Genomic DNA, 16206 nt, shown 5'->3' with positions numbered 1-16206 from the left:
AAAGTGCACACCCATTTCTTTCACTGCATACAGCTCAAATTCTTTCTCATAGTCAGGCATACCCAAAGCTGGAGCCTCACACATCTTACTTTTGAGCTCTTCAAATGCTGCCATTTGTTCTGCATCTAGATCCAATGGATCTGTCATTTCACTTTTTGTCAGTTTAATCAGTGGCTTTGCTATCAAGGAAAAATTAATTATCCACTGACGACAATAACCCACCATACCCAGGAACATTCTCACTTCTCTCTGGGTCTTTGGAGCTTTCATTTCTCTGATTATTCTGATCCTGTCAGTAGTCACTTTTCTCAGACCCTTTTCAATATTGTGTCCAAGATAATGCACCTCTTTCTTGCAAAACTGTAATTTGGCTGGAGATACCTTTAACCCTCCATCTGCCAGATGATTCAGTAAAGCTATGGTATCTACTTCACAAGCTTCACGTGTCTTTGATGCCACCAGTAGGTCATCAATATACTGCACTAGCACTGAACTCTCGGGCATGATCAAACTTTCCAACGATTTCTTCAATAACTGATTGAATATCGAAGGACTCTCCGTATACCCCTGTGGGATTCGACACCATGCTAAGATACGCTGGCCAAACCTAAATGCAAAAATCGGCTGGCTATCATGATGCAATGGAATTGAAAAGAACGCATGACACAAATCAATCACTGTATACCACTCAGCATCGTGTGGAATTTGATACAGGATCACTGATGGATTTGGCACAATAGGACAACATGCCACCACAATTTGATTAACTTTTCTCAAATCCTGTACGATCCTAAATTTCCCATTGGGCTTTTTTAGTCCCATTATCGGTGAATTACACGGACTACTCAGTAGTTCTCTCAGGACTCCTTGCTGAATCATTTTCTCAATTATAGGAGTTATCCCTTCAATTATTTCTGGTGTCATTTTGTATTGAGGAATGTTAGGATATGTGATTCCCTCTTTTACTGCAATTTTCACTGGATCTACATTATTCATCAATCCCACATCCTCTCCAGTAAAATCCCAAACTGTCCTTTTCACTGTGTCTCTCAGCTCTTGAGGCAAATCCTCCGGATTAAACACAGCAAATGCACCAATTAACTCACTTTCTCTATTTTCTAGAGTCACTCGGTACAAAACATCTTCATCTGGTGTCTCAAAGGCTATTCGATCCGGTGTACAAAAAATTGTGCAGTTCATCTTGCACAACAAGTCCCTACCCAATAGGTTCACTGGACTCGTGTCACAGACAATGAATCTGTGCATGTCTGAAAATTTCCCTATCTGTACTCTTACAGGTTCAGTAAGACGTGTTTTGATTTGTGTATTGGCTACACCAACTACTTGGATTGCTTCATCCGAGAGAGGAAGATTTCTAACATCTGTTGACCTGACAGTTGATCTTGTCGCACCTGTGTCTACCAAAAAAGTAACACTCTCCTCATTTATTTTCCCATCCACAAATGGTCCTGCCTGGTCTATTTCTAGAGTTGCACCAAGTATGCACTCTTCTTCCTCTCCTCGGCACCGTCAATAATCACCCTCAGACTCACTCCCTTCACTCTTTAACAAGTACTGCTGTACTTTGTTAGAACGTCTTGGTTTGTTTACCTGCTCATCATTGTAGAATCCTGAATCCTGATTATACTTTTGTAACCCTCTATTCTGCGGCAAGGGCGGTTTTGGCTCTTGACTCTGCTGTCTCACAACTTTCTGTTGTTGCTGCTGTTGATTATTTCCTTCGTTCTGCACCTGTTGATTTAAATTTTTATTTTCATTACTCACTAATGGTGGATTAGGACACTCCGATCTCCAATGCCCCAATTGGCCACAGTTGTGACAAGGGAACTTTTTCTTCGCTTCCTCAAGACTTCCTTTTCCTTTCCCTGCATATCTAGGTCTATTCCCTGCATTGTTTCCTGGATTATTCGCCTGTTCCACTAACTGTGCTTCTTGTCTCTCCGCAACTTTCACTTGTGCCCACATTGCTTTCTCTTTCAGCTTTCTTTGTTTTGCTTCAATTTCATCACTGAAGTATTTTGCATGTCTCAGGATCTCATCTACTTTCTTACTCTGCCAATCCACTGTGTGCTCACGAATTCTCTCACCAATTTCAGGTCTAAGGCCATATACAAATCTGTATACAAAATGACTCAAATCTTTGTCACCCAGGTGTTCATCTCCACTGAATTGTTTAAATGCCAGTATCAGCCTCTCATAAAAAGCATGAACTGATTCTTTCGCTTCCTGTTGTGTTCGATCTATCTTTACCCAGTCTGTCTCTTTTGCAGGTACTTTACTCTTCAGGTATACCATCACCTGATCATACTTCCTCAGTACCTCTGGATCTGGTGCCCCTGTTCTTGGGTCTCTTGGATATTCCTCAGTAGGCCAACTCACAACTATTTTACACTCAGTCCACAAGTCTGCTGGAACAATTATATCAAACAGACTATTCAGGTCAACCCACAGCACTTTTGACAATTTCACAAACCTATCTACCTGCCTATACCACTCGACGGGCTTTTCTCTCAATCGAGGGAAATCATTCGTAAATGATAAAATATCCTGTCTGGTCCATGGAACATGTACATATCCTCCTCCAGGTATTTCTCTCATAGGATAATTATCCACTGGTTTCTCCTTTTCTCTCACTGGAAATGCTGAATAAGTTGTTCTATCTTCAATCTCATCTCTTTTCTTGTACCACCTATCCTTCCACTTTTCAACATCACCCCATCTTCGCAATAATGCTACCATTTCCTTAATCTGTCCTGTTCTACCAGTAGCATTCAAATTTTCAATATCCTTCTCTGTAAAATCCATCCTGTAAGTTCTTTGTAAAGCTTTCACTTTATCAATGTCAACTCCCTGTTCATTTGCTATTGCTCTTAGCCTGTCATGTGTATTCCTTGCTCTCCAGGTAACACTTTTACACATAAACATTAGTTCACCATCATGATGACTCTTCAGAATTTCCGTTGGAACTGTTCCTGTGACAAGCTCTTCTAGTTCTACACGTAACTTAGCTACATCGATTACTTGTGAATCTTTATCTTTTTTCTGTAGAACCTTCATCCAATCATTCAAATCATCAACTGTTATTTCAGCAGTTTTTCTCACTGGAACCACTCTCTTTTGCGGTTCTGAAATCGGCATCCCTGAACAACTAGCTTCACTAGCATCCAATATTTCACTACATGTGTCATGTCTTGATTGTCTCAGGTCATTTCTTTCTGCTCTTTTGCCTGAATCTCCTAAAGGACCAACTGAATTTGTCAGATTATTCCCAACATATGGAATCACCAGTCCATTCTCACCTGTCCTCTGTTTGTCAAACACAGGCATAACTGGACCTATTGTTACAGGCACCGTAACAGCTTCTAGATTCTTCGTTAACTCCCTAATCTTCTCAGTCAACTCTGTTGTAGTTCTGGCTAATTGTCTGGCATTCTCATCAAGGTAATGATCACTTCTCACTTCAGGTGTTTCATTTTCCGTCTCACTAACACAAACTGTATCTCTTATCGGAGAAACAACTGGTGTACTTTTATCCGGTTCTGGTCTATATGGAGGTGGTCTTTTGTAAATCATGTCATTTAAGACCTCATCCTCATACTCATTAACTCCATATTTTCTCATTTCTGATTCAGGAACCCTTTCTGCTCCTCCTTCAACTGTTCTCATCGGATATAATCCCTCTGACATACTAACATCTCGCCACCTTTTCATTCGATCATGATGAGTCTCACGATCATGTCTCCTCCCAAACATATACCTATAGTACCCTCCAGATCTTTGTTTCTCTCTCTCATGTACTTCCTCTTCCCATTCCACTAAAGCCTCGAACTGTGTAGGTCTCGGTTTCGGGTCAAGACATAGCATCTTTACCCGTAAATTTCTCAACACGGCCAGATTAAATGAACCATGTTCTGGAAATGCTAGAACACCATCTTCTTTAGTATACCTAACCCAATTCTCCAACCATATACAGGTATGAAACCCATGTCTTGCAGCCATGAAGGATGCAGGTGTTTTCGGTGGAGGTAACAATTCGCCCTCTCTTGTTTTAACATCTTTATCCTTGCTAAACCACTTTTTAACTTTACCAAAAAATGTTTTCTTCTTTTTCTCTTCTTGGTAATACATTTTAGCGTTTACAAAGAACTCTCTACTCTTTCCGTATTATAAATATACAATACGAATTTTCAACCAATTGCAGCGCGACTCACACTAACGCACCAATCCTGGAACGTCTACGTCACTAATTAGCTCTTCCAATCCTTGCGCGGCTCACACTAACGCACCAATTCTAGCGCGAGCACTATTCTGATCTACCATCCAATCAGAGCGCGGTCTTTCTGACGTCAACAGTCGCTGCAGTTTGTCTCTTGTCTTCTGTCACTCGTCTACCCCTCCTTTACAAATCTTTTCAGTAGACTTCGTGTCAAAATTTCTACAAAATCTATTAGTTACAACATAAAAACATCTCCATTGTCTGCTTCGCTAACCACAGAATAGTAAAAGAGAGTCTATTTCATAAGAAACCTTTCATTGACACAGTAGCACTTCTTCTACTCTGCCCTACTAACATACATTCATTAACTGTTTCCTCTAGGACTTGTCCAAAGAGTCTTACAATCAACTAAATGTACAAACATTCACGCACATTTATACAAAGGAAATATAGTACATACGCACAGAATCCTGCTTCCCGAGAACAGACAATCTGCTCCACTACAGAATTATAACATACACCAACTAAGCAAGCTTTCTTTGCCCAGTTCTTCAAATAAGCTCAGAGAATACCTATTACTCCTCCCGCGATAAGCTTTAACGGAAATCCTTACGGATCCCTGGGACTTAAGACCAGAGTTACACAGATAACTTTCACTATCATACACACTCCTTATATACCAGAAATATCTAATAGTAACATACGACGATATCACTGATTCCGAACCCAGACAATGTGACGCGCAACTTCAATTGTCACACGTTATTCCTTACAATTCCGTCTTTCCCGAGAGCAGCATTTACTTCCCTCTGCCCTACTACGGAACTACCACAGCTTCCAAGTTCCAGAAGCACTACATATAACTCAACATTACGACTCCAACATATAGTATTAGTACATATACCAACATGAACCAATAATCAATAATCAATAAAACAATCTTATCTAATCAAGACAATCATCAAAAACCATCAATCTCTGCTACCAGGAAATTGATAGAGATCAGGGTGTGTACAATATTCCCACTACCACGGATAGAGTAATCTCACACATGCATACATCATACGCTAGGGCCCATTTCACTAACATACGCTTAAATACTCTACCACCAATAAACCTGTGGAAGGAAACACTCCTAAACACCCTGCATCTATACCGAGGTCGATAAGACCTGGTTTTTGTGACTGTCCCTAAGCATAATCTATACAATATATACAACAATAATCAATAACGTAAACCAAATAATTGACAAGAAAGAATATCCAACACCATGTTTAAAATTATATTGCTTTATCTAAAATTAGTCAAAGGAAATCAATCAGAGTAAATCATTTCTCATAGTTACCTATTCTAGCTAAATGTCAGAACGGGTCAGGACAAGTCTCTCGGTAAATGTCTCTCAAGACGAAGTCCCTTCAGCATCAATCCTCAGCAACGCAGATTCGATACGCGGCAAAGGCAAAATGGCAAGTGGCAAAAACCCTCTCTAGGCTAACATCTTATAGTTTCTAAACAATGGAAAGATACATTGGGAACATAGAAAAAAACTATAATGTCCGCCGGACTTGCTGAGCAGAGCGAGAAGGAAAGGATGTAACATTGCTACATTTGAGAATCTCCGCTCAGGAAAAGTACACATAACGAAAACTACGGAACAGGAACCAAGAAAATAAAACATGTATCACAATAATCCTGCTTCTCCTCGGCCATCGAGCCACAGTTCAGAGCTTCTCTCTAAGGCTCCTTTGTTTCCCAAGGCTGCCAAGGACACTTTCACTTCTCTTGGAGACTTCCCAAAAACTGCTGCTGTCCTCATGGAAAGTTTTTCAACAAGGACCATGGTCAGTTAGCTTCAGGACCATTTCCAGCAGGGGTCTCCCTCGTCACAGTTTTCATATTATAAATCACAGCCAGGCTCACAATTCGGCCATCTTTTCTTAGGCCAACATAGGCCTTAATAGACCATCTTAATTAAAAGAGACAAAAACAACATTACTACAGCATAGTGATTAAACAGTGTTAACCCCACTAATACCCTTATGTGTATGCATTTATCTAGCACTTGCAACATGGAAAAGCATTAATTCGGAAAGCGTTTTGTGCTCAAAAATAAACAGCACATAGCAACGTTTAAACATGAAAACACGCACGTTATTTTTAAAAACAGCACATTTATGCACACTCACGTGTAACTCTCTCTTGTTAGGACAAACGGATTGATTAATATAAACGCACTTGCACAAGACAAATAATTAATTATTAAATATTAATAAATTAATACAACGAATAGACATGCCAGAGCTTCAAAAGCCCCAGAATTTTCAAACTGAAAACTCTGCTCCGGCATTATCACTATATCATCTGTTTGGATCAACATGTTTCATCTGTTTATTTTAAAGCCTGTTAAGTCTACGGCTTTTATCAGGATCTGTAGGGCTCTATGGCTATATACGTGATCCATATCTCCTGGTAAAACTAACCATATGCAAAATTATTGTATGCTTATTATCCACATCTGGTTTCACTCTGATTTGGGCTCTTTAGTCAGGTGTAGCTTGGTTCCAGTGTCACAGTGAACGTGGGACCACATCTGGGTATACCTGTTGCACTTAGGATGTCTCACCTAAATATACAACAAGCATTTGCAATGCAACAGGTCTCGCATTATTCAAGCTTTAGCTGTTGGCATTACTAAATAATGCAACACCAATAGCTCAAACTTTAATAATGCGAGACCTATTGCATTTTCAATGCTTGTTCTGTTAATGTTGACAGAAGTGAAGGATTGCATTGCTCTGGACACGCACCCACCCACATGCAGGCATGCACACACACAGATGCAATCACACATACACAGGCAAGCGCACACATACACAGATGCACACACTTGTACAGGCACGCACACACAGATGCAGACACATACGCGCACACACAGGCACGCACACACACAGATGCCCACACACAGGCACTCACAGGCAAACACAGATGCACACACGCATGCACACAGACACACACATGCACATGCCACACACATGGACACAAACACACAGTCGCACACAATCATGTTTCCGTCTGCGAGGCTGGGAGAAAGAGTTAATTCCAAAGTCCCCGAGTGTTCAAATCTAATACAGGAGCAGAATTTTCTAGAACAAAACTGCTCCATCCGAGGCTCCGGCAGGAAGTAGTGTGAGAGCCAATGGACTGAAAACAGCATCACACAAGCAGAAAAGACTTAACCAGAAGTACACGTTGAAAGAGAGGCCGCAACAGTGGTTATTTTATTCTGACTACTGCAAAAGTTACACTAGAATGAAATCTGCCTCCTGGAGCCTCTGACGCCGGACTCCGCTTTTCACCAGGGCGGGGGAGGGGTGCAAGGACTGCCGGACTCCGCTTTTCACCGAAGGGGGGAGGGAGGGGGGGTGGAGACTGCAGAAGGGGCAGTCCGGGGTTTGCAGCGAGGCCAAGAAAGGGAGGCAGTACACCTATTAACAATATAGCAGTCTTTAAGTTGTAAGCAGACTTTAAATACGTTTTTTAAAATCTAGTCATGAAAAAACAACTATTTCACGGTAAGAACGCAAAACATAATGGTGGGCGCTCCCGGCTGATGCGTTTGTTCCTCCTGAGGCGCGCTGCTCAAGTGATCACACAACATCAAGGACCCTGAAATAACGTCACTGTGCTCTGCCAAGGACTAAGTTATTTACCTAATCAGAACCCCATGTTGAGGCAAGGCCTGACCACATCAGCACTCATTTCATTCTGACAACGGCAAATGTGATTGAAACAAAAAATTCATTTTTATGTTCATGTTGATAGAAGTGAAGGATTACATTGCCCTGGACACGCAGGCACGCACACACACACACACACACACACACACACACACACACACACACACACAGATGCATTCATATACACAGGCAAACACACACAGGCATGCACACATACACACAGATGCAGACACATATGTGCACACACAGATGCACGCAAACACAGATGGACACACACAGGCACAGACACACAGGCACACACAGACACACACATGGACACAAACACACAGGCACACACACACATTCATTTTTCCGTGTGCGAGGCTGGGAGAAATAATGGTTCCCAGGACCAACTTAAGGGCTCCTATACACAAGCGACCAACGCAACTTCTAACAAGCATTTCCAATGGTGGTAGAGGGAGGGAAGGGGGGGCTGGAAAGGCACAGACAGCGGAGTACATGCGGGGGGAGGGGGTGCAAAAATCCACTGAGTGTGGGTGGGGGGAGGTGCAAAAATGTACGAACAGGGCACTACTACAAACAAAACGCTAACATGAAAGAAACACACCTCACAACATCATGCAAAACGACAGAAGCGCACCTGGATTAGGAGCAAGCCCCATAGGGCCGCCCTCCTCAGCTTCATTTCTGCTTTACTGGAAGACCACTGTCACCGGCGCTGCCAACTCGGTCCATGCATCATTAATCCAGTCAGTACTGCATTCTGGGGTTGTAGTTCCAGTTTTATAATGGACTACAAGTCCCAGAATCGTAAAAACCCATGGAGCGAATGAGGTACTCGCTAATTTTACAGCTCGAGAACTGCTGTTGAAATGTTTGTACCCAAACTAGCAGTATTAAAGTCAAAACCGCGTTGTCCCCGCAGGGCAGGGCGGCTGACTCCGAAGGAGAGGGTTCACTGTTCGGTTGGATCCCTGGCGCAGGTGGTAGCTCAGCACCATGTGACTCTCCCCAATGGCCCTAAGTGCCTTGAGACCCTTAGTGTGCGCTTTACAAATTGCAAAGGGGCCTTCGCAGCTGTGGGAGCAGAGACGTAGCAGGCAGGGGTGGAGCGGTGTTTGCCAGTTTTCCACATTGATTGATTTTCCAGGATTGCTTGCATTTGCCGCGGATCGAGAGCTGGATTCCCTAAGGAGTGCAACAATGTCTCCGTCCGCCATGATAGCCCCGGCATGAACCCCTTCCACATCATGAGCCCTACTCTGAGTCTGAAAGTCAGAGGAGGGGCGGCGCCGGGGATCTCCTCTCCGAATGATGGTAAGAGCCGAAGCACACCGAATTTGGCTGCCCCTTAGATGCTGACTGACTGCACTGCCTGGGCTGCAACAAACGCGGCTAGGCCTGAGGAAGTTCCGGGAAGCGTGCTCAACGAAACAGGAGATTGGGATGGGGTGCGTTTTGCAGTCTCACAGGAGATCGCAGCTGAGGATATGCTAATTAAGGCAAGAAAGAGGAAACATTGACATTTATTGCAAGCATCGCTCGGTTAGTGAACTTGGACTTATCTTCTTTTTAATTGCAACGAAGAACAAAGACAAGCGGCAGGGAAAGCGTTCGCTTTCACTTCCGCTTGAAAAACAAAGAAGCCCGCGAGTGGTGCGCTCGCAGGTGCCACTGCGAGCCATGCACCAAGCGCATAATATACACCAATAGGCCATGGGCGGAGCAATGCGCCCACCTTTGGCCAATTGCGTGCAGTCTTTTATAAAAAGACGCACGCAAAGGCCAATGGAGTAGCACAAAAGGAAAAGCACACGCATGAGCATGTGCGATTCCAGGCTCCGTTTCTGAACCCTGCACAAAAGGACTCTCGGTGCGCGAGCAGTGCTGTGCACTGTATCGCTAGGCGCGAGACCTAAAAAGTGATGGATGGAGTGCTTGAATTAATCTCAGCTACTGGTAATTACTGGGGGTGCATAACAGTCCTTCGTTATTTGGCACCCCATGCCACGTCAGTTTGGTCCAAGCATGCCCTTCATTCCTGACCCCTCTCTAACAGAAACAGTCCAGCCCGAACTGCCTATCATGTCCTCCCTGAAGTGGAACACAGGCAACCCAGGAGCGGTTTCTCTGATTGGGGCTCTCTTTTTTTTTTTAACAGTATAGCAACACTTCGTTAATACATTTTAGTTCATGCGGGTTTAAATCAGTTAAACCAGATTGTAACAATATGGCTGATTACTATTTGCAGCGATAAAACTGATTATCTCAACAACGGTTTCTTCCTGTAGGTCAGTACTCTACTGTGAATCCCTAAGAGATTTAATTGGCAGAAACTTCACTTATGTGAATTTGTAGGATCTCGGATCTGTACAGTATCTGTTGCGTGTGGTATCTTCATTCTATGCGGTATCTCTGTTCTGAGAAGTATCTTTGGTTTGTGCAACATCCTGGTTCTGTGCACAGTCCACGTTCTATTAAGTGTCTCTGTTGTGTTCAGTATGTCTGCTGTGCAGTGAATATTTTTTGTGAAGTATTTCTATTCTGTGCAGTATCCATGTTTGTGGAGTGTCTCTGCTCTATGCAGTATCTCTGTTCTGTCCAATATCTTTGTTTTGTCCGGTATGGATGCTTCATCCAGTAACCACCCTTGGTGCAGTATGTCTTTTCTGAACAGTATCCACATTCTGTTAAGTTTCTCTGTTCTCTGCAGTATCCATGTTTTAAGGAGTATCTTTGTTCTCTGCAGTCTCTCTGTTCTCTGCAATATCCACATTCTGTGCAGTATCAACGCTATGCTCAGTACCTCTGTTCTGCGCAGTCTCTCTCTCTGTCTGTCTTTTCATTTTTTAACTTCCGCTTTCAAAAATACAACAGAAAAAAAACAGAAAGAAAAAAATAATATAATTTCATATAGGTTTAATTTTTTACACATTCAATTTATTAAGTGACATCCCACAAATCATCCCCATATTTTATCGTTTTGTTTTTTAACATTAGTTTTGTTTATCATCCACAATTCAAACACATAGGCCTCTTTATCATTCCAATGCTCTGTAATAATAGAGCTTGCAAGTAGTGTGGCTATAAAGAGACATTTTTCTAATTTTCCCTATATTTCCCACACATGCAGTGCTTTCCAAATAACACTAATAGGCTGTCAGGTGCTACGTCCTTACACGGAATATGGCTTATCATAATGAATATTGATTGCCAGTATTGTTCCAATAGAGGACCAGCGAAGAACATAACATAATTGCGTTATTTGTGGTGTAGATGTGATATGTTGGTATTCTGTTTCTGCAGGGTTTAGGTAGTATAGTTTGCGAGATACAGTTGCATATGTTTAAAATTGGCTACCCTGAGTCATTAAAGAAGCTCTCCTTCGATATCGAGCATAACTCTCCTTTGGAGTAACTTGTGACTCAAATCAAGAAATAATGGAACTTCAGACGTTTCAGACATGATCTCCTGACACTGAGCTGCTTCATAGCCATCAGGACTGGTCCTTTGCCTTTTCTTTACTTTCTTCATTCATTCTTCAGTACGCTTTGGATTGCAAAATCAAATGTTACACTCAGCTTCGTATATTACAGTATCATTAGTAACAAACCCTTTAGTTCGGTATGCTTTGATTTTCTACATTACACAAGCCTTCTAGTTTTGACTGTACATGATCCTGTTCGTTTTCATCTCTTGTTATGGAGCTCACCAAAGAAGTAACTTTAAACATTTCTTCAAAACCTAAAAATGTACAAGTTGCTCCACAGTAGAGAAGTGTTTAAATGCAAGTGTATATATTGTATTTATATGCAAGTGTACATTTTTAGGGACAGTTTTGCTTGTGATAATAAATGTACTAAAACATGTGAGAACCTTGCCAAAGTTTAGGCCTTGTGACTATGTGACCAAGCATAGACACCGGGGAAATATGGACTAATGAGTTATGACTTATGACGGGAGTCTGTTTTTCTTGTTAGACTATTAAGTTATATGTCAATTGGATAAAAGAATGTTCATGGATGTGACTACCTTGATATTGGTCAAGTAAAGAATAGTACCATACTGACCTATTTGTAGTAGTTGTTTAAATGCTGTAAACATGGTTTAGCAATAAATATGTGCACAGTGCTCCATTTTTGTCGTCTTCAAAATGCTATTGGTTAGACGGGCAATCTTTTCAGAATCTCTTCACACGCTATTTGTTATGCTTGTTTTGGACGACGATGATCTTCATTTTTTTCCCTTTGTGTTTTATTTTTCAGGAAGGAGCAAGAAATTTAACAAGTAAACCTTCTCAGACTGTGGAAGCCAAAGGTTTTTTATATGTTCAACAAAGAGAGTTTGCAGTAACAACACCCAAAGATAGTATGTATGGTTTTCTGTTTAAGTGATTGGCTTTTTGTTGACAGCCCCAATTTTGTTATTGATGTGGTTACTTGTTAACTAAAGGTTCCCATTTACCTGACTTGGGGCAGGAGATTCAAGGGCTGTTTTGGAGTTGAAAAAGTTCATTCTTACTATTATATTTTTTTGTCCACATAAATTGAAGACACCCTGGTTTAAGCATACAGTTCCAAAATAACCACCATGCCATCATCCTGTAGCCATTACGTACCAGAAATGTACTATATGGTTAGGAAAATAGAGTTCTCCTATGGACACTTATCTCTCTCAATTCCAAAGTCATTGGTGTCCCACTATTTCGCTTCAAAATCGTGGAGGGTATGTGGGCAGCCAATGTATATTTTTTGGCTTGAAAAGGCAGAAAGAGGCAGGTTCAACTTTAAACTAATGCCATTTAAAATGGGTGGAGAATGGGCATGAGCAGGAAAGGTTTCACAATTAGTTTGCAGTCAGGAAATGCATTTCTAATTGTAAACAAAGCTTGGAAATTGGGGTTAAGTAATGTATTTATTTTTAAAGTGTAAACAGAGGTACCCATCTTTTGGCATCATCCTAAACTCATCAAAAACAGGAATAGAGGAATGACCTATAAAATATGACCAAATTGTGTTACTTTAAGTATTACTTAAATCTTTGTAAATTCAGATAGCATAACTATTATGTACTCTTAATTTTGATTTGTTTGCCACTTTCTGGTGTTCATAGATAAAATAGTAAGTGTGGTATTGCCTTTTTTGTATTGAAAGCAGTAACAGTACATGGACCCATATACCAGCATTACCACCAACGTATTCCAATATCCGTTCCTCCATGCACCATTTTACAATACTCAACCATGGAAACATTCCCAATCATACGGATAAGAGCCCACATCTCCCCGATGTACTGATGGGGAAGCCTTTGTATATTCAGAACTGGGAGACGCATGCAGCATGTGCAAATTGCAATTTCCCTAGTGAGCAACCAAGACTTTGATGCATGTGTTTTTGAAGGAAAGAGCCTTGGTGACGTAAGGCAACAGTGAAAGCCACACAAAAAGTTACCATGACATATGATATTTGAATCCCTCATGTTTGCTACCTTTTAGATAAATACTCTGCAGATATCCTTCTTTGTATACCTTTCAGGGGTTCCAAATGCGATCAAAAGGGATTCAAGCAATTTCAAACATCTGTCCAATGTACAAATAATTTTTGTAACTTAATTAGAAATTCCAAATACGATAAGCAAGGCATGTTGTGTAGAATCATGTCACAGTCAAGCATGGAGACACAGTAACTTCAATTGGACTTGCTGAATTCTGACCAAATATTGAAGATCTGCCATCTGGAGTGCTCCACCCCTCATCCTTTAGACACCAATCAGTGAGCAGTGCCACAACGATCAGCTGTCTATAGTGTTTGCTTTGCCATCATTGTGAAGCAAGTACTATGGGGGGGTCTTTGATGATAAAGATTTTTAAAAAATGTCTTCTATCTTGAATCCCAGCAAACATGTTCTGCATGGACATCACCACCTTGACTACATTTGTTGATTCGAGGACACCCACAATCCTGAGGTTCTTGTATTTGTCTCTTATCACCTTCAGGACATTTCCTTGCCACTTGCCCTTTAGTTATCTTAGCAGTCTGTAGGAAAGTAGGATCTGCTTCTTATGGTTACCCCCGCTTTTTGCTCCCACTGTTTTGACTAGTCTGGCTGGGATCCTGCTATTCAGGACCCCAGCCTCTCTGCTTTCTCCTCTAAATTGACATGTATGTACTTTGGTACAACTCCAGATTGGATACTGGGGTACCCTTATCAGTCCCTAGTATATGGTACACATGTACCCAAGGCATAGGTACCCCAAAGGCCTCCCATGGGCTGAAGCATGTATTATGCCACCCATGAGAGGCCATGCAAAATGGAACCTCAGGTCTGCTACTGCAGCCTGTGTAAGCTGGTGCTTGCACCACTTACGAAAGATATAGGTTCACTGTATCTATCACTACACTTAAAACCTTATCAGTCACCCCTATAGCAGGCCTTAACCGTCCTGAAGGCACGGTGCTGAGTTTTACGTGAGAGCGTGCTCCTGCATGAGCAGGGCCCCTCTGCAGTCTTCGGAGACCATTCTCTCAGGCTTTATGTGATACTGCCAGACTTATAGGTAGAGGTGCATTATAACCTCGCGGTAAATGCTATCTCAAAAACGACTGCAACAAAGAATGTCGTGTTTGGTGTCAAACACCTTGGAATCATCCTTCCACACCAGTAACTGGTGTGGAGGTATGATTCCTCCCCTCAGAACCGAGGTTCTGAGAGTACCTAAGTCTACCGGTACCAACTTTCTTGAGCCTTACAGCACAAAATGGATGCTGCCAGCCACAGACACAAGTCTGCCCTCCTGCTGCTGAGCCAAGCTCGCTCAGAGGAAGGACGGACAATAGGTATCCTGTCACAGCGAGGTGTGACCACCTCCCATACAGGATTTAGTGCATTGGAACTGGGTGGGTCCACGGTCTCCTTGCCAGAAAGTCTGCACGAAGGGCACATTTGGTGTCCTTGTGCATAGTCCAGCTCAAACCAGTTCAGGGAGACATTTGCTCCTGCTCTGGCGCAAAACTGGACAAAGGACATGGGTGTAGCCACCCCTCTGTCCTGTCCCTCCCTAGGAGGGTCCCTAGAATCTGTCCAACTCTTTCCTGTGGGTATAAAATGGGTTAACTGGCTACAGGACATTAGATTTTATGTGGATAAGATTCTGCAAGACGATACCACTAAACTTTGACGATCTGGACACGCTGGACTGCGCTGGACCTCCCTTGGGCTCGACTTCGTCTTCCCTTGCCGTCCCCAGTCTCGCCACTGTCCGTGATCCATACAGGCTCCATGCTGGTCCCTGTGGACCTCCAAGACAACAGAAGAACCTCCCTTGGGGTGAAGGAGTCACTCCCCTGCAAACGCAGGCACCGTAACACATCTGACCGGTTTGCTGCTCCAGAGCTCCTGCGGACTCCGAAGTCTCCAGCAACACAAGAGGTGGGTTTCTGAAGGTCTCCGAGGTTGAGCTGCCCTCTCACTGAGTTTGAGGCGGATATCCCTCGTGGGGACCCCTGTGCACCGCATCCATTTGCAGCTGCACATGCTTGTTGTTGTGCAACAAATCTGTGCATTGGGCCATTTGTAGCCCTGACCCCAGCGCATCTTTTATGAGAAGGACTCCCGCATCCTAGCACTCAGTGCCCTGCTAGCTGGTATCCTGTGAAACCGCCTGAGGTCCCCTCGCGACTCCTGTGTCTTCGGCCTGTGGGTCCACTTGAGGGTCAGCTTTGCTTTAACTGGGCTCCCCTGGTTGCTCCAAGCCTGCCCTGACTTCCCTTGCTGTGGTGAGTCCCCTGATCCTTGCTGGGCCAGATCGACACTGAATTTGACCAACTGCGTTGTTTGCCGCTGCCAAGGCTTGTTGGTGCTCCCGCCGGACACTGACCCCTCAGCACTCGACATCCTTCGTGGGACAGCTCGCCTCCGGCTCCTGGTCGTCCAAAATGTCTCCGGGTCCTCGCAGCTGAAGGGTCAAGATCACCGTCAACACACCTGAAGCACCTGACATCGGTGACCATTCGTCTACCGAGCCCCTGGTCCCTCCAAAGTGACCCAGACTCTGTTCCATCTGCTTTCAGGTTCTTCTCATCTAGAATCCACGTTTGGATTCCACCGGACACTTTTCTTACTTCCAGCAGCAGCATTTCTTTGTCAACATCCATAGAAAACGACGAGGGTTTCGGCCGCCACTTCGTACCTATGCACCCGGCTCGTCTGGGATAGGTAACTCTGATACAAAGG

General features: G+C 43.0%; 1 protein-coding gene across 1 annotated transcript in view; it reads left to right on the top strand.

Moving 5' to 3' along the window:
• NTAN1 (N-terminal asparagine amidase) overlaps window positions 1-16206 on the top strand; it is a 297100-nt gene that overhangs the window by 11614 nt on the left and 269280 nt on the right. The window contains exon 2 of the mRNA XM_085632065.1: window positions 12240-12342. Coding sequence (XP_085488191.1) covers window positions 12240-12342 — 103 coding nt within the window. The remainder of the gene's footprint in view (window positions 1-12239; window positions 12343-16206) is intronic.

Source organism: Triturus cristatus, chromosome 10, assembly GCF_964204655.1.
Source record: "Triturus cristatus chromosome 10, aTriCri1.1, whole genome shotgun sequence".
Lineage (NCBI taxonomy): Eukaryota > Metazoa > Chordata > Amphibia > Caudata > Salamandridae > Triturus > Triturus cristatus.
Note: the sequence above shows the minus strand (reverse complement) of the source record. Positions and strands in the feature narration are given on the sequence as shown.